Source organism: Anopheles darlingi, chromosome X (assembly GCF_943734745.1).
Source record: "Anopheles darlingi chromosome X, idAnoDarlMG_H_01, whole genome shotgun sequence".
Taxonomy (NCBI): domain Eukaryota; kingdom Metazoa; phylum Arthropoda; class Insecta; order Diptera; family Culicidae; genus Anopheles; species Anopheles darlingi.
This window is the reverse complement of record NC_064873.1, coordinates 5,205,592-5,224,237: the sequence shown is the minus strand read 5'-3', so window position 1 is coordinate 5,224,237 and position 18,646 is coordinate 5,205,592. Positions and strand designations below refer to the sequence as shown.

At 49.7% G+C, this 18,646-nt stretch overlaps 3 protein-coding genes across 17 annotated transcripts in view; 1 reads left to right on the top strand and 2 right to left on the bottom strand.

Annotated features, from left to right (window-relative positions):
- LOC125951959 (uncharacterized) overlaps nucleotides 1-18,646 on the bottom strand; it is a 95,934-nt gene that overhangs the window by 12,551 nt on the left and 64,737 nt on the right. Inside the window, exons 1-2 of one of the 6 annotated variants that reach the window (XM_049681136.1) lie at nucleotides 7,266-8,943; nucleotides 57-445 (exon numbers count right to left, since the gene is read on the bottom strand). In XM_049681136.1, the coding sequence (XP_049537093.1) occupies nucleotides 57-422 (366 nt within the window). In that variant the 5' untranslated portion in view covers nucleotides 423-445; nucleotides 7,266-8,943. Of the gene's footprint in view, nucleotides 1-56; nucleotides 446-868; nucleotides 990-1,246; nucleotides 1,585-5,289; nucleotides 5,979-7,265; nucleotides 8,944-18,646 lie in introns of those variants that run through there. The other 5 variants (XM_049681156.1, XM_049681118.1, XM_049681147.1 and 2 more) reach the window with 5 other exon arrangements.
- On the top strand, nucleotides 9,618-16,676 carry LOC125952415 (glutathione synthetase-like). 4 transcript variants are annotated; one of them, XM_049681877.1, is made up of 6 exons: nucleotides 9,629-10,188; nucleotides 10,266-10,478; nucleotides 11,169-11,341; nucleotides 15,009-15,051; nucleotides 15,143-15,942; nucleotides 16,294-16,676. In XM_049681877.1, the coding sequence occupies exons 1-6, from the start codon at nucleotides 10,030-10,032 to the stop codon at nucleotides 16,418-16,420; spliced, it is 1,515 nt and encodes a 504-aa protein (XP_049537834.1). In that variant the 5' UTR covers nucleotides 9,629-10,029; the 3' UTR covers nucleotides 16,421-16,676. The 4 variants fall into 4 exon arrangements, with proteins under 4 accessions (XP_049537850.1, XP_049537858.1, XP_049537834.1 ...); XM_049681885.1 differs by lacking the exon at nucleotides 11,169-11,341 and adding an exon at nucleotides 13,139-13,266 and having other exon boundaries at nucleotides 9,639-10,188; XM_049681893.1 differs by lacking the exons at nucleotides 11,169-11,341; nucleotides 15,009-15,051; nucleotides 15,143-15,942; nucleotides 16,294-16,676 and adding exons at nucleotides 13,139-13,266; nucleotides 13,435-15,002 and having other exon boundaries at nucleotides 9,618-10,188.
- The window catches only part of LOC125952052 (rho GTPase-activating protein 190), a 25,041-nt gene continuing 23,298 nt past the window's right edge, over nucleotides 16,904-18,646 (bottom strand). For all 7 annotated transcript variants that reach the window (XM_049681299.1, XM_049681327.1, XM_049681282.1 and 4 more), the window contains one exon: nucleotides 16,904-18,646. This exon is cut by the window's right edge and continues 3,005 nt beyond it. The gene's annotated coding sequence lies outside the window, so the exon portion shown is untranslated.

Genomic DNA, 18,646 nt, shown 5'->3' with positions numbered 1-18,646 from the left:
GAGAGAAAGAGAGGAGTGTGCATGAAAAGGGGAAGGGGCTTCTAGCAGCATATTACCTGCACGCCGGTCACGTAGCCGAGGATCAGGAGCAACGGTGGCGCAATGCCACCCTCCAGCTCCCAGTCGTCACCGAGCGAGGGGTCGCTGATATCGGCCGTACTTTCGAACCGCACCCAGAGGATATGATCCTTGGCGTCGCCGAGGGGTATCTGGCTCTGGAGCGTCACGTCGCTGATGAACCCGGCCACACTGTCGAGGATCGAGCGATCGCTGACGGCCTGCGGTGGTACGATCGCCGGTATGCAGCGCACCACGCCACCACCACCACCACCGCTACCACCCATCATCGTTGCCGCTGATCCTCCACCGCTGTGCTGCAATCGCATGCGCTGCTGATGCTGGTGGTGCGACTCCGCTGACATTCCTTCTCGCGGGCGCCAAAATCCTGCAAAAAGGGAACGAAAAACGAGAAAGGGAACATTACTCCAACTGTGTTCGATTTCTGTCGGTACAGAGAGAGAGAGAGAGAGAGAGAGAGAGAGAGAGAGAGAGAGAGAGAGAGAGAGAGAGAGCGCGCGGGTCGATATTTTTGGCAATCCCTCGCGTCCCTTCGCCTTCTTTTCGCTGGGAACACACTCGCCACTTGCCAAAGTTCTTCGTTGCGCGCGCACGGTAAAAAAAAATCACTTTGCATCACAGATTATTAGTTAGTGTTTGGCCAATCCCGTAGCAGCTGATCGCTTCAAACGCGACGGTGTTGCACACCGTGCATGTACTACACGTGTGGGGGTGTGTGCTGCTGCTGCTGCTGATGTTGATGAAGGTGAATGCATGCATCGCCCGAAATAAGTTCCAATCGCAATCCCACCTGTTCTTGTCCTATTCTGCTACTCCTGTTGCTGTTGTTGCAACAAAGAGCACTCTTCAAGCACCTTCCCGGACTGCGTTCTACCATTTTCCCCGCTTCACCTTCTGCTCGATAACCTTGTGCTAACTGTTGGGAGTTCCAGAGTTGGGGCTGTGGCTGTGTGTTGTGTGTTGTGTGTGCCGTCGTTTGACAATCTGGCATCCCGAGCAGCACGACGCTCGAGAACCACACGGAAAGTGCCAGAACGACCTCCCCCCCCCCCTTCACCCCCACCCCTCGCCCAAAAACTCGACCAACGGGGAGGCCAAATCACTCGCACTCGTAGCGCGGTCGCCAGACACAAAGACTCCACAACGGAACACACACACACACACGTACACAGTAGAAACCCTGTACAGCAAGTAAGATGCAGCAGCAGTGCAGCCGATGCGCGATCGATGGTCTGCGATAATCGCTAGCGCACAGCTCAACAACGACAATGTGTGAGGGGGAAGGGGGAGGGGATGGTTCAGACATTCTCGTCCCGTCCTTTGCACCTACCCCTGGGCCCAGACGTGCTTGGAGAGCGCTCTGCTTTGGTCAGCTGTTTTATGTTTGCTTGTTTTTGTTTATTTTCCCTTCCCTCGTTGTTGTGTGTATCAGTATGTTGTGTGAGTATGTGTGTGCTCGCCCGCGTAAGTACGTCGCGTACACCATGATGGAAACACACACACATATATATATATATATATATATATATATATATATATATATATATATATATATATATATATATATATATATATATATATATATATATATATATATATATATATATATATATATATAGCTTTATATACACGCATACACATGTTCCATCGTCATCTTCATCATTAGAGCAGCAGCTGATGAAAAGGTAATTGACTGCCGGACTGTGTATGGGTACCGGAGGAGGCCTACCATTCCCTCCCCTCTTTCACACGGGCCAACGAAGTGTTTCTTCGTGTTAGTACCCGAGCCCAACCTGACGAAATCATAAAATGTGAAGGAAGGGTATGGCGGGGGGGAGGGGGTCTCAAAGCACACACACACACATACACAGCGCGGACCCGCGTCAGCTGATGTGATGCTGACGATGGGAGACCAACCAACACTTGTTGGTCCCTCCACACACCCCCACCCTCCTCATCTTCATCCACATCCCCAATCATTGAATGATCAACAATGAAAAGCACGAAAATTCGTTGTGCAACACGCTCGTGCGGGAGACCCTCCGCCTTCCTAGCAAACACACACACACTCTGCGACGCTAGCAAGTTTTCAATGTGGTGGTAGAAGACCTCTGCAGCCCCTCTGGTGGGGGGTAAACACCTCAAAGCCCCAAACAAAGGCACAAAGTTTGTGTTATCGTGTTGTGTGTGTGATCCGCGAGTGTTTGAGACAAAACAATTCACCTTAGCCAGAAGACTCTAAAGTGCGATGAATGCATTCTAAGCGCACGACACGAATGAAGGAGCTGCAACATTCTCTGCGGCGCCTACACTGTTGCCAAGCATCGTCGACGGCCACGGCCGTCAATCACGCACCGTGCAGGGCAATGAATGATAAACGGAGAGGGTGTGAGAGAGGGAGGGAGGGAGGAAGGGAGGACGTGACTTTGTGGTGGGGTGAGCAGCTGCGTACGAAACAAAGAACTTTAAGCGGGCCGCGCAGACCTCACAATTTACCACCAATACCCATCAACCCAACGCACGTCCCTCCACCATCGACACGATTCCGCGATAGGCAGATTGTAAGGAGTGCAGAGTGCAGCAGAAATAGAGAGAGAGAGAGCAAATCTGTATGTGTCAGTCTTGAGGCGCTGGAGCGAGAACAATTCATTCTAAATCCAAATCATCGGAAAATCCGAACAATCCTCCCCCTTCCTCCACTTCCCTCCTTAGGGACCTTTTATGCTTTCTCCCATTACCGCGTGTCAGTCTGCCAAAGGACTAAGCAGTGAAACAAACGTGCAGAATGCAAAACAAAAAACAATGTTTTCTTGTTGCAAAAAAAAAAATCAACGGTTGAGGTTATCATTATGGGAGGCACTGTAGCTGTAACCCGCCCCGCTCCATTACACGAATCCTGCACGCACACAGCAGGTTGGCCACTGGTTGCGCACAACAGCAACAGCAAAGAAAGCGAACAAAAGAGGTCGCGAACGGCAAGGCGAAGAGGGGAAGGAGAACAAAATAGACCTCCCCACCCCCCTTTAGAACGCTCGCAAAAAGTGGATGCATAATACACACACACATACACACACACAACATTGCGTGTCCTTCGTTTAGCATGTGGGAAGGGTCGGTCTATCACGGCGCGACGCATATTTTTCCATTACCAGAGCAAATCGTTCCTTCCAGAGAGAGACAGAGAGAGGGGGGGAATGATGCGGAGCAAAACAAAGCAACCGCGGCGCACCAACCGGATTCGAAATCGACGAAACTGCTACGTGCGTGCGTGCGTACGTACGTAAGTGCGTGCGTAGTGGACCCGTGTGTGCTACCGATACGGAACCTCACTAATACGTACGCACGCACGCATGCATGCACACTGCACAACAGAGCACAGCAACATTCACTGCCGAGTACCGAGTGGTACGCAGCTCTCTCTCTCTCTCTCTCTCTCTCTCTCTCTCTCTCTCTCTCTCTCTCTCTCTCTCGCCCTCTTTTTCTCTCAAGGCTCATGAGGCAATGCTTGGACACAACACAAAGAAAAAAGGGTTGTTTGCGGTACGCTTCATGGATGGATCCACTGAGCAAGGAGAGTGTGGGGAGGGGAGAGGGGGGGGGGGAGTGTGCCAGTGTGGTCCCTTCTTCGTTTTGTCGTATTTATCGAGGATTTGCTGCGCTGCGATTGCGCGATAGCGTGCTGTCAAAATATTATTGCGCCATATTGGCTTTGGGAATTCTGTTTTTGGCAGAGTGGTTCATTCGTCACACTCTGGCACTACTATTGCTAGTATACGCGACATTCCTACCTAACGCACTTAATGGTGAGGTGGAAAGAGAGAGAGGAAGAGAGAAAGAGAGAGAACGAAAGAAAGAAAAGGAGTAACACAGTGGTCCTTGCCAAGCGGAGGTCATCAACAAACACACACAAAAACAGGATTAGGATTTACTGTTTGTCACCAATACCCCTACCCAGTGTCCAGGGAGTGACACCTAGTGTAGTACTAGGACCAGGTAGCAGGTTTTGCATTTCCCCCCCTCCCCCTCCCGACCTCCCCTTACTCTGCTGCGACGAAAATGATGACAAAGGACTCCCCTAAACCTTTACTTCGCCTACTAAGACACAAGACATGAAATTTCTTGACGATGCCTTAAGATTCCTTTGCAGGAGACTACATCCTCACCCTTTTTCTCTCTCTCTCTCTCACTGGTTTTTTATTTTATTTTTTTATTTTAAACAAGTAAATTCCGTTAACCAAGTGCTGGAGCAAATGATAATGATGATCAAAACAAAGAAAAGAAACAACATGAAAAACGACGTCATTGGGCCACACACGTGCATGTGTGCGTGTGTGCGTGCGTGTGTGTGCCAGAGCGTAGGTATATAGCAGTGTCTGGCAGCACGAGCCTCAGCGAACAAGAAGATACGTGAAATCGCGTCGCCGTTGTGTTGTTTTTGTTTTGTTTTGCTGCGCGTACACGCACCTTTCCTCTCTCTCTCTCTCTCTCTCTCTCTCTCTCTCTCTCTCTCTCTCTCTCTCTCTCTCTCTCTCTCTCTCTCTCTCTCTCTCTCCCTTCTCCTCTTCCTCTTTCGCACGCAATTTGAGATAGCAGTGGGTTTGCAAACAACAACAAGCGATGTTTTGCGACGAAATTCAAAACGCAACAAATTGGAAATGGCGCGCGAACCAACCAGAGGTCAGATCGCAACAAACATGTGGTCCTGGTGCTTTCTTATTAGTTTGTTTGTTTGTTACACGAGAGATGCGCAGATCTGTGGCAGTTTGGAGAGGGGGGGGGGGGAGGTATAGGCGTAGGGGAGAGGGCGAGAGCAACACAGGATGCTTGCTGGTTGGCCTGCAGATCCGTCACTTGCGATATTGCGAAGTAGCAGCAGCAGCAGCAGCAGCTTCTTGGATCCTCGCGCCCCCCTTACTCCATTCACAGCCCTGATCACAAGGGCTCATCACCTCTCATCAACGCATCACCCAACGAGCCCCCCCCCCCCCTCCCTTTTCCAATGCTTTTAATTAAATCGAAACATGAACTGGTCAACATCGCAGTTCGCACAGAACAGAGATATGTATGTGTGTGTGTGGATGTTAGTCCGCTCGAGTGCAACAGTGACACACTTAACGGCGCGTGCAGCCCCCTTCGCCACTTTGCACCCAGAGATACACACAACAAGCACATCTTCGCGGGGCAACGGCGCGCTTTGCAACGAACACTTACAGCAGAGTTGATTGTGAGACGATGGTCGACGACGACGTCGCTGGTGGTTGTGCTACTGCTGCTGGCCGAGTGCACCACGAGCGAAACGTCCTTCATCAGGAGTGCGCTTCGTGTGGGCTGCAGCGGCCTTTCGAGAAGATATTAATATTGACTGACGGCGATGAGGAAGAATGATGATGGGACGGAATCGCGATGTCCTGTGCCCCTGCCTTCTACACACACACATACACACACCAACACATATGCCCCGTCTCCTGCTCTTGCGAACCGTTCTTTTCTCGGTCACTTTGGGAGAATACACAGCTTGCACTTGACCAAGGATTTAGGGTTTTTTCTTCTTTTGAATTCTTCACGTCACGAGCACCAAAAACACACACACATACACACACTACAAACCAGCAGTAATGCAGGGCTTCAAAAAACAAACAGAAGCAACAAATGAAGAATAAAAATCACAACACGCAACACGAGTCTGCGTGCGTCCGTGCGTTCGAGTTTTTAAACAACAAATAAGCTTTCACACAAAATTTCAAGCCAGCGCCCGACGGTGATCTCTGGTTTGGTGCACCCGCCGCGTTGCTAGCTGCTCGGTGCACTCATCTGTTCTGCCAGCAGAGCACAAACGTCGTCGTCGTCGTCGCCACCCGACCGTCCGAACCCCGACCAACGTTGTTCAGCGGAGGCCGTTCCGTTTGGCACAAAACAAAAACATAAGCTCGCTGCTCGCTGGTGTGCGTGTGTCTGTATGTTGACTCCGTTGAAAGGCGAAAGGGGAGCGGGGGGAGGGGGCGGAGTTTTGAGGGAGGGGGTGGTATGTGCGCGCACAATCGCGTCTCTGCTGAGCTTGCAAGAGTGTGTGCGTACCAGCAGCTAGCAACGATGGCGTTTGGAAAGAGAGAGTAAGTGTTAAGGGCGGAAGGGGGTGGGGAGGCAGTTTTATGGGACGATGTGGATGCTAATTGCCACCACCGTCTGGTGTATCGCGCCACAGGCCATGCGAATGTGTGCGTGTTTCGTGTGCAGCCCTCTACGGTAGAACGCGGCCTAGAACAACTTAAAGGATGGGGATGGCTCTTGCTCTCTTTGCAGCTCTCTTCACCTACACACACACACACCAGATATTGGCCAGGCCGCCCTTTCACGTTGCAGCTGCAGTTGTGCTGCTACTGCCTAATGCTGGACCATTCTCCTTACTAGCAGTTCACCACCGATTGGTGGTATGTTTCTGTTTTTGAGACAAATGTTTTCGTTCGTTTTCATCGCATCTCCTCCACTTCTCTTCAGGTATTTCCTCGGCCCCTTACGCACAAGGAGCTACGGTCTAATTGGTCTCGGGCATGATCGAATTCGAAATAACACCAAGAGAACACACTGCCATGAGAGCAGAGTACACACACACACACTCTCTACAAAGCCACCCTACGAAAGAGAGAGGGAGAGCGAGAATATGTGTGTGTGTGCCTCGCGAACGGAATCACATCAAGCGCTCGCTTTTCGTCCTTTTTTGTGGTGTTTTTGTTTAGCGAGTTCAGTGAACCACGGTGCGGGCCCATAGACACATCAGAGCTGTTCAGGAGACCCGAGAGCGAAGCAGAGACACTGCTGCACAATCGAATGATGCGACAGCAGGTTCAAAAAGTGCAATCCGTTCGCCCAGATCTGCTGTGTGCTCGCAGCAGCAGCGACCAGGGCAGGTGCACGCGCACATGGCAACGAATGAGCATACGGGACTGTTGTCTGTCTGGCTTTACGCCGTCACTATCGGCAACATCACCTCGACGATATCGTCATGATCATGGCTTCAAAAGAAAACAATCGAAAATATTTAATAAGACACAAAATAATTCTCTCAAGAACTGACAAACCGGAGAGGTCTTCTCTACGACGACGAGTGGTAATATCGAGGTGCATGGGAGAGCGACGGGGGAAAGGGAAATGTCAGATGACGGAAAGGGTCTCCGTCTCCATTCACTTACCTTTCTCTTATTCTTTTCTCTCTCTTTCTTTCTCTCTCAATCTCTCTCTCTCTTATGGGCTCTCTCCGACGCGATCCGCTTTGTCTCTCGCTCACTCGATTTGGCGACAGATGGATGATGATGATTTTTACATAATCTGCCCAGATACTGTTGCCTACTGCTACTGCTGCTGGCTGTTGTTGCTGCTGCTGCTGCTGCTGCTGCTAGTGTTGGCTGCTGATGGCAACGATGAAGACGGCAGCAACGTCCGCCCAAACCACCATCATCTAGTGGTGCTGGGGCCGTTCTCGATGTTGCACCGTATCCACAGCACTCGCGCGCGCGTACACACAAACACAACACAGGCGCGTTACCGGAAACAGTCCTTCCAACAGCCGTGTGTGCGTTTACTCCATGGTCGTTGGGCAGCCGCAGTACAGGACCAGACCGCGTCTGAGGGTCGATCTCGCTGCTACCGATCGGGGTTCGACCTTCAAGTGCACATCCTCCTGGGTACACCTTATTCTTGCGGATGGTGCTGGTGCTGCTGCTGTCAACGACTGTTGGGCGCGTCCGATGGTTGACCCGTGTTTGATTGGCGGGCGACCGTGTTTTGATTGATGTTGTTTGAGGTGGTGTGTTGTGGATGCTGTAGTGACGGTTGTTCCGTCGTGCACACACTGCTGCAACACAGCAAAAAAACCCCACACACGCGCGCGCGCACGCACACACAAAATCACAATCTGCAAATCGTCCTTTGGTCTTTGAGCGACCCAGGCAGAAACAAAACCCCGTGTCCACCAGCCAACCTCACTTCTCTCCTGCAGCGTAACGGAGTGATGGCGAAGAACGATTAAAACCGTACAGCACACGGGCAAGCCCGATGGTTTCGGTTTGTTCTGTGCTTCAGCAACCGTTATGGGGGGCCGTTCTCGTCGTTGTTTCGCCTTAGCCCCTTTGTCGCGTATGCTGTTCTTCTTTATGTTCGTAACTGTCTTTGCAAGCCAGCATCAAGCGCACTGCTGCCCTGGCAGCTCGGGGCCTGACCTATCGATTGCTGCTGCTGCTGCTTGTGGTGTGGGGGTGGTCACCCGATCACCTTCTGCTTTACTCCCGCAGCCCCTGCCCCTGCCTCTGTGGAAGGACGATGTGTCTTGCTTCCGTCGTCGATCCTACAAAACGTAAACATCCACACTAATGCATCGCTGTGCTGCACAATGAACGGAACAACCGTAAGGGGATACGCGACGGTCGCTGCACTTTATTTGCGTCGAATGCAGTGCCGAATGCAAGGCACTAACGCACACACAGCCCCTTTACCACCACGGGGCACAGGGTCCACCACCTCCAGAGTCCCAGGCCAGGCTGGCTGTCCACTAATTCCACAGATGGCTCTCGGGTGTCCTGGGCTACTGGAACAAAGGCGTAGTAAAAATCGTCATTGATTTGTTGGCGAATTTAACGTACAAACACTGCACTGCTGATGCCTTATTGTGTTTGCTACACTCCCACCGCACTGACGTTTCTTCTCTCGCAGTGCGCTTTGACGTTTCGAACCACCGAATCGGTTCGATTGGTTTTTTCTAACTTTCCTATACACAAAATACAAAAATCAGCAAATCAAATTTCGCACCAAGTAGGCTGAGTGTAGGTGGAAGGCCTCTTTCGGATTGTCTCGCACAATTGGCCTCTCGACTCACGGACAATAATCGAAGTGCGTCACGTCACGGACTGTTGCGCTGTCGAATCGGTTCTGGGCACGTCATGAGTACAGTGCTGTTTACAATAATACAAGCATATTTGTTAGATTTAATTTACAAGCTCAGGGCACACAGAACCCAGAACTGATGTATCTCAAGTCGCATTCTAATTGCAAACATAACAGTGCTAGATGCATGACATTTTCATTCATGCTATTCGTTAAAGTATGGTCTCCTTAATACGACCAGCACTGAATCGGTTCTCGGGATGAAGGTTGTCATATATAGGCAGGGTTTCACAACAACCAGGGCTGATGCGGATTTCGTCTGTTTGGCGACAAAATTGGTACAGAAATCGACGGTGAGGATGTGAAAATACATCCGGCAGCATATGCACTAGGAAGCGGCTGTCTTTGGCCGAAATTGGCTGAGGATCCTTTCGCTGGATGGAAGGCAATGCTGTTTATTTGATGATTTTATTTATGATGGTGGATTTGCTGTTTATTTTATGATGGTGGATTTTAACCTCTCCAACCCCCTCAATGTGCTTGTTAAGCTCTAGTTAAATAATTCACCCAGGATAGGCAAAAGGGGAAAGCAGGAATAATGCTTGCAACCTCAGCAAAACAGCTGTAAGTAGCGCCACCAAAGAGATGTCAGTTAAGTTTGTTTACATACGCACACGCATATCGGTTGTTATGCACGTACGTGACCTGTAGCAACCACTTACGCACACACACACAAACTAACGCGCCGTGGGAGATACGTCGTCGATCACGTTGCAGAGAACCATTGTGCCTACACGCCACGGTTACTCGTTATCATTCTGGCATACGTTAATGACCTCATCGCCGACTTGGTTTTATCTTATCAGTTGAAGCAAGCGAAGACACTATCTTTCTTCTTCATCGGTGAACACGCTCCGTTGGCCTCAGTCAGTAGTTCTAAAAAACCCGTCCGGTAGTAAGTCGTCTTTTCTAGCGTTTCAGAATTCAATCCAGAGTTCAACAGCGAGTGAGTGTGGTTGGGCCGAGTGAAGCTGTTTCCCGAGACAACACTACAGCAATCAACCGTATCGAGCAAAGATGGCCTCATCTTCATCAACGCCTACCCTCAAATCGTGTATTCCGCTACCGCTCGACGAGGCGCAGCTGATCGATGTAGTGGAGAAGGCGAAGGACTGGGCACTGATGCACGGTGCAGCGATGCGCTCGAAGCAAAATTTTAACCCGGATGCACTGCAGGTAAATAGGTGTTGCACAAAAACTCATCACACGTCTCCCTTCCAACACTATCTCACTCATGGTGTTCCGTTCCGCAGTTCGCGCCATTCATCCTGACGCCGTCGTCGTTTCCTCGGGCGGAATTTCAGAAGGCAGTTCGTCTGCAACCCGTCCTGAATGAGCTTATCCATGCGGTTGCCCACGACAGCCAGTTTCTGCTCGACACGCTCAAGTCGACCGAAAAGGTGGACGAGTTTACGCGCGGGCTCGTAGATATTTACCGCACGGTGCTATCGGAAGGAATCGCACAGGTAAGGCTGAACCGGCCTGCGGGCCTTCTGCTCGTGGCACTGTGGCCTAGCTTAAGGGGGAGAGGGAGGGGGGCTTAGGTTATTTCGGGTAAAAAAGCCTCGTTGACGGTTTTTAGTGCAGAAACCATTCAATTGAATTTTTTCAAATAATTTCACATGCAACTGCAACGTTTCAAGAATATTTGGTTCTTTTTTGGGAGAATATTAGATCAAAACTACGCTCATGACATCCAATTTAACGAGATGGATTAAGCCTTGTATGAAAGACGGATTTTCAAAAATCTATGTCATTGTCAGTTTTGCTTCGATTGATCCCAAAATTTTACAAAATACTCTTGAAAGGATAAGCACTCATAAAACAATGTAAAAAGCAAAGGCGAAGAAATGAAATAAAATACCGAGCCCCCCCCTTTAAAATATCCGAACGGTAAGACCGTGCGCTGCACCCGAGGGCGAGCTGCTCTCCGTTGGGTGTTTCATTTTTTGCGTGCCCCATCTCGGTGGCACCGCGATACCGCATCCCTCCCATAATCTGCAATTAATCATCGTTTTCCAATGGCAAACGCAGTTCAATTGATAGTACTCGTCCTCCAAACATTTTCATGAATCTGCCGTACGCGGTTTTTGGGGTGCACGTGTGGCCGTTCTCACGTGCCGTTCCTACTGTTTGACCGGCACTGGCTCCGGCAGCCGCTCAGCCTAGGGCTGGTTCGATCGGACTTGATGCTGGAGACGAAGTGCGACAACATGTGCAGCGAGCGGGTGCGCCAGCTCGGCGCGTACTGCTGTTGGAAGCAGGTGGAGATCAACACGATCGCGTCGGGTTTCGGGCACCTAGGACCCTCAAGCAAATATCTGCAAAGGTTCTTACCTACTACACTTTAAGCTCTTTTCGCCCCTTTCTACCGTTTGTACACTTCCGTAACTTATTTGGTTTACCTAGCCACCTTAGATCCTCCTTAGATAGATCTATATCTTCTCTTCATAACAACCTATCAACCTCTTTCTATCTCTTTAGCTTCCTCTCTGTTCTGTATCATTAACCTGCGATTGGTTGCTGCGGCTGCTACCTCAATTCCATCTCCATTCCGCTGTGTGAATCCCACCTATCGTTTCCCCTGCTCGATATACAAAACTACGCTACTTCTGTTTTAGTATCTAACCACTGTTTTATGCTTTATTGTTGCGATCGGTTAATGGTTTATTCCGTGCTCTTCTATTCTTTTTCTATATTGCTCCTTCCATGATTGGTTCGATTGTTTTCGGTTGCGTGTAGTAAAAAAATGGGTTCGTCTAATGGATCCGGTGTAAGATGTTGCTGCTCTACTAGCTTCTTCTACAATACACTATGCACCACATACTCCCCCTGCCGTACATTGCAAAGCTATTGTAACTAAATTTTTCATTGGAGTTTGACGAGATGTAGTACCATAGAGAGAGAGTGTGTGTGTGTGTGTGTGTGGTGTGCGTGCGAGGTTGGATTGAAAATGTGGAAAATTAACGAAATAACAAATAATTTTGATTTATACAGCAGCACCGGGCGCACGGAATCGGGTGGCTCGTAGTATTTGCACATTTTACAACCTAACAGAATTCGTTGGTCTATTGCAACAGTGCGACAATAGCATGATTAGTTCAGTAACCAGCACTTCTAATCCTCTCCCTTGTTTTGTAGTCTGTATAACACTTTTTCGTAGAGCGGAGATCCTTCCGCTAGCGTAGCATCTCCCTTGTGTTGCTTAGTTGCACACTACTTTAGGGGTTTGATCGCGCCTAGGTACGCATGAGCTGAGTATGAATTGCGTTCCTCTGCTAATAGAAGCTCTGTCCCTCTAGCAACCCTTCTTCATCTGCAGTAGCTGTTTGTCGGGTTTTAATTTGGTTTATTTGGGCCACTGTAGTAGAAAGATTCGATTTACCACTCTCTTCATGTGTTTTTCGTACCCTAACACTACTCTCTTATCGATTAACATCGTTTTGTTCGTTCAGCCGATGAAGCACCACGCCAAATTATGGCAACTCGAAACCGATCTCTATGCATTATGCTTCCGTTTTAGGTTTCGCACACGTAACGTTTTCTGATCGGCCAATTTGCACTCCCCCGGGCTTTGAATCATCATCCAGGGTTTAAAACGGTGTACACGCGTGTGTTGGGAGAAGATGTGCGCCATGGTGCCAATAATGCACCGTGATTGTTTCCTTGGACAGCCTATTGTTGTGTGGAATTTGAGCACCCTTGGCCTTCATCACCAGGGGAGGTTTGCTGACTATTTGCTTGAGAGTTGTTAGGCCCCGTGACGTGATGGTGCGGATGAGTCCGATTAACCCCAAACCCCCAAAACGATTGTTCCCCATATAAAAAGAAGAAAAGTACGCTTCCTGTCTGGAGGTAAGGTGGTGACAGACAGAGTGAGGCCTCGCCCAAGCGTAAGAACCTGGCAGATGCGCGTAGCATTCGGAATGAAGGATAATCCTAAACCTCGCCAGCCGGCCAGAAGCTCTATTCCAACTACCACCGCCACCATAGGACCGATCCGGTACTTTCCTTCCTATCTGTTCTCTTTCTCTCTCTATCTTTCTCTCTCTTTCTCTCTCTCTCTCTCTCTCTCTCTCTCTCTCTCTCTCTCTGGCTCTATCTTTCTCTTTCTCCTAATCGACAGACCCTTACGCTCGCACTGCTCCGGTCTGACTATTTGCCCAACTTTTCGGACGCCATCAAGCAGGTGGAGATAAATACGATCGCCTCCAGCTTCGGCGGCATCTCCACCAACATTACACCGATGCATAGGTACATTTTTCCAGCTTCTATCTTTTCCTGCCGTACTCGTGCGGTCTGTCGCTCAATTTTTGATCGCTATCTCTCTCACGCCCCCCATATTTATTCTCTCTGTCTGTTTCTCTCTCTCTCTCTCTCTCCCTCTATCTTTTCCCCGAAAAAAAAAATGTGCTGTTTTAGTTTTTCGTTCATCCTAAGTCACTCCTCGCTAGATCATGCTCGTTCTCCCCATTTTTCGTTATCGCCTCAAGGGATGAGCCTCGCCTGTAAATGTACACGCATCCCGCCGTTCGACTGTATCCTGCTTAGCACCACCGAAACGCTCGCTTCCATTCCTCTCCATTTGATGGATTATTATGACCTATTGGTACCAAAATAAGTGAAATGCATTCAAGATAAGTTTGCATTTGAGCATGTCGCCCCGGGTACTGGAGCACGCTACGGAAACTACAACTGCATGGTGCATGACGTATGCTTGGAACGCATTGCTACAGGCACTATCACGTTGGAAGGCCAAACGACAAAGACCTCGAAGATCGCCAACAGTAGTAGCTCGAATCGAGGACCAGTATTACACATGGTTTCTCGGGTAGAACTCGGTAGTGCAGCAGCTCCGTAGATTGACCCTCTGGTAGATGTATGGTTTGAGAGTTAGTAAGAAAGTAGAGGCAGTTTACCCGCGGTTATTATTTAGTTTCGGGACTGGCGGACCATGTAGTTCTCTAATGTAAACTAGCTTCTTCTATCCTCCCCTGCTCTAGTAACTCCAGTACCGTTTCCAGTTCTCCGATTCCGAATCGTTACGTCCTCTATTCACACTATCTCTGTCATCCCTCCCCCCCCCCCCCCCCGCCCCTTACCCCTCTTCGGGGTCGGCGTGAAGACCATCTGATTTAATGTTCCCCCTGGAATTTTGGCTTCCGCTTTCCGCTTACCGTGCTTTCAGCAATCATACCGAGTGCATGCGAATGGCATCCAAAACTGCACGGTAGGCTTCAATCGACCTGGTTCTATTATGTATCACACACCATAGCAGAACGACACACAAACCAACGCATGCTCCATTGTTTCACCGACAGCAAATTTTGTTCGCGACTGGCTACAAAAGTTCTGAGCCTTCAAATTTTTTTTTGTTGTATTTGTTTTTCTCTTAACTAAACTTAAGTGTGTTTAGTGTAAGTTTTTTTTTTACACTAAGTATTAATAAACTTTAGTGTAAAAAAAACTTATACTAAAGTCTTGCTTTTAAACGCACCACAACTCTGTGGGCAGCAGATTGTAGTCACGCGTTTTCGGAACTGCCAATTGTTGTTGGGCAGTGATGGAATCCTTTCGAGGAGCTGTCCGCTGCCAAACCCTTACAGTCGTACGCACTTCAAGGCTAAGAACTTTCTCAATGAGCCTCGATATACTTTATAATAAGCATGCTGCTGGATGGCCATCCCCGTTTCATCGCTCATTCGTGTTGTTGATGTTGTTGTTGTGCAGCATTTGAGGCTCTCTCGATACCTGTCATTCCGATCTTTACACCTTCACCAAATCATTGTACACTCTACTGATCTGTCCTGTAGCACCCTCCCTTTTCAACTCCCTAATGTACTGCTCCCCTCCCTCCCTATCCCCACCTGCCCTCTTTCATCTTTTCTTTTCCGTCCCCTCTTGCCTTTGGCGCGTTGATTTACGTTTCGTTTCCTTTCTTCAAATTCGCGTGAATCACTTGGACGTGCGACGGATCGCCAAAATGCTTTATACAGCTACATTCTGACGGAGCTCGGGCATCAGGATAAGCTTGTAAATGTAAGTGCAGCTGGCGCAGTGCTTCTGCGCGGTTTGGTTTTGGTCATCCCGGGGCCCTAACTCTCGTTTTTGTTTTCCCCCGTTTCTGCAGCTACCGGAGAACCGTGCACTGTCGGGTTTGTGCGATGCGATGGTCGAAGCATGGAAGCTGCAGAATCGACCGGCCGCCGCCATCCTGTTCGTCGTGGAGGACCGCACATACAACATCTGCGACCAGCGCTTCCACGAGTTCTACATCCGCGAGACTTATCCGCACGTGCCGGTGGTTCGTCGCACGCTGACCCAGCTCGCCATTGGCGCTCGTCTTGGTCCGGCCAAGGAGCTACTGGTGGATACGGAGAGGCAGGGTGGTGGGCGTGAAGCGAGCATCGTGTACTATCGGGCCGGGTACGAACCGGGTCACTACCATGGACCGCAGGAGTGGGCCGCTCGGTTGCTGATCGAGCGGTCGGTCGCCATCAAGTGTCCCTCGATCCAGTACCACCTGGCCGGCACGAAGAAGGTACAGCAGGCGCTGGCCAAGCCCGACGTACTACGGCGCTTCGTCGGTAGCGACGAGGCGAAGATCGAAGCGATTTGCGACATCTTTACCGGTCTTTACTCGCTCGATCGCGACGAGGAGGGCGACGAGGCGGTCCGGTTAGCCCTCCAGGATCCGGAGCGGTACGTGCTGAAGCCGCAGCGCGAGGGCGGCGGTAACAATGTGTACGGGGCCGACATACCGGCTGCGCTCGCATCGATGAGCGAGGAGGAACGTTCCGCCTGGATCTTGATGGAGCGCATCTTTCCGCCCCTCTCGACCGGCTACATGATCCGACCGGATGCCGGTACTGCCCCGCCCACACCGGTACAACTCGTCTCCGAGCTTGGCATCTTCGGTGCTATCATCGGGTATGCCATCACGCGGCTAAAACAGCGCCCAGACGACACACAAAGTTATCGCGAATACTTTCACGACCTTCGAAACACAACACAAGGTCACATATGTTTACATATGATTTGCCAGCTCCAAAAGGTGTGGCAAGCTCGTTCTCGCTTGCTCGCTCGCTGCACGTGCATTTCAGTTATCGCGATAACTTCTCGACGGATTTGTATGGGATGACGTTTAATTTGATGAAGTTCTCGTCGAGAAGTTCTCCAACATTCGTCGTCGTGTAGACGCCGTTTAAGCGCGCACACAAATACACTGTACCGGTGTCTACTGGACCATTCTTTACCTCTTTTTCACGTTATATGTTGCAGGAGCAAGGATAAGATACTGTACAACAGGCAGGTGGGACACATGCTGCGCACGAAGCTATCCACTGCTAACGAGGGGGGTGTGGCGGCTGGGCTTGGAGCCCTCGACAGCCCATACCTGATCGATTAACCGGGCCGAGTTTGACGCGGCACGACGCGGTTCCTCTAGGTTGTTGCACCTGCACCGTAGGACCGTATTCTCGGCAAGAAATGCTGCACCACTCACTCACTTTAGCGGGTGACCAGATGACTGCCGATCCGGAGCACAACGGGTTAATCACGATCGGATTCTAGTTGCAATATTTTTTTTAAACATATATGAAATGGCCGTATGTTTTAGAGTGCAATAAATTACGCATACAGAAGAAACAAGCCCACCGTTTGCTATTCGATCTCGCACCGGGTCTAAACACGAACGAGCACCATCTATTATTGTTTCCGGTTCGCCTTGACACATAGTTCGGAGAATTATCTGTTTTTTTGTTGTTGTTGTAACGAACAGATGCCACTTAGCAAAGGTTAGCAAAGGGTGTTGGTTTTTTACTTCATTTTTATTTGTTTTTGTTTTTATTACATCTTCATTTCGACACATTTTGGACACAGAGACTGCACGTACAAGTGAAGTTTTCATTTGTTTTGTTTTGTTTTGTTTTTTTTTTGTGGTTTTTGTTTTATATAATGGAGTATTATTTAAGCGTTAAAATAGTTCTTCCTCCCTTCCGGCTTTTCGCCTTTCCCCCCGCTTTTGCTTCTTCTTTTTTCCTTTACTTCTTTCCATCCCGCTCACCCGCAAACCGTCTGCAGGGTCACCTACATCGTCATCCAACAATCCCCCCCCTCCTTCTCCCTCCTGCCACGCTCCTCTCCCACAGGATCACATCGATGTTTTGCTTCCCTAAATCACTTCGCTCTTCGTCTCTTTCCCGTCTCGCCCTCTTCCCGTTTTGCTCGCGCCCTCATTTTGCTCCTGCAGTTCTTCTGCGTCTGCGGCGCCTTTCAAGAATCAAAATGATGCGATCGGGGCTGAGGCTTGACACGATCTTGGCTCGACCCCCGGGCTCCCGGCTGGACCGCACCGGTATAAGGGAGACCCCACAGGGATGGTCTCAGGATAGCATGGCACAGAAGTAACACGGTACGGTACACGGGGTTAACAGAGACAGAGTGAAAGAGAGAGAGAGAGAGAGAGGGAGCGAGCGCAGGCCCACAATCGATCATTTCGGTAATCGTACCGATCGGGGGAAGGAGGTAAGGCTTGAGAGCCTTAGGGTTGGCCAAAGACAGCAACGAATTAAAACCGAACATATAAATCATAAAGGGGAGAAGAAGGGAGGAAGAGAGAAGTCCGTCTCTCTGTCCAAAGATGGCTCCCATGTTTGCAACACAAACCGGGCGCCAAACCGAACCGCCTTTGTGGTAAGTGTGATAACGCGTGTCTGAGTGGGAATACGTATTGACCAATCCATTAGGAATGGGAATTGAAGGAAGGGATGAATAGGAGGGGGGTGGGGGAGGCTAGTCGGTGGTTTCGAATGGTAAATGCGAGCACACCAGACAGGCCACGGGAAGGAACCAAAACTCATTCTAACAACTAAAAACCCTAGGACTGCAGATTACACATGTATATCCATTTATAGTTTTACGTTTTTATATCACCACATAATTGTTTTCGGAGCAGGACCACTTGCCCCCCTCCCCGCTGGCCTCTGCCTCTGCCTCCTCCCGTTTTCCTTTCACATCCACTCGCTGACTCTCTCTTTTCTGTTTCGGTTTCGCCTTCATTTTTTATTCTTAAATCTTTTATGTATTCCCGCTTTTAATCATCCCGGGATCCGCGTTCCCCGCTGGCTGTTTCGTGTACGGCTGCCCCCCTCCCCCCCCTGGCTAATAGACGTATTCCTAGTGTGCGGGAAAAATGCATGCAATCACCACATGAAGCAGACGTAAAACGGAACATAAGATACTTGCTTGCGGTATCGATAGACATACAATGCGAACGGGTAGACGTGGACGGGAGAAGGAAGGTGGGGTAGGTGGGGTGGTGATGGGGTTTCCGCTAAGATGCATATATATATCATCTGCATATAAGATGCATCTTAGCTTTCGCGCATGAAAGTGTATGTATGTGTGTGTGTGTGTGTGTGTGTGTGTGTGTGTGTGTGTGTGTGTGTGTGTGTGTGTGTGTGTGTGTGTGTGTGTGTGTGTGTGTGTGTGTGTGTGTGTGTTTATGTGTGTGTGTGTGTGTGTGTGTGTCTGCATGTAGGTTTTGGTTTGAGTCCCACAACTCAATGGTTGCGGGGTACACAAATAGACATAGCATTCCACGATTTCTTTAATACTTTTGTTTGGTTTGTTT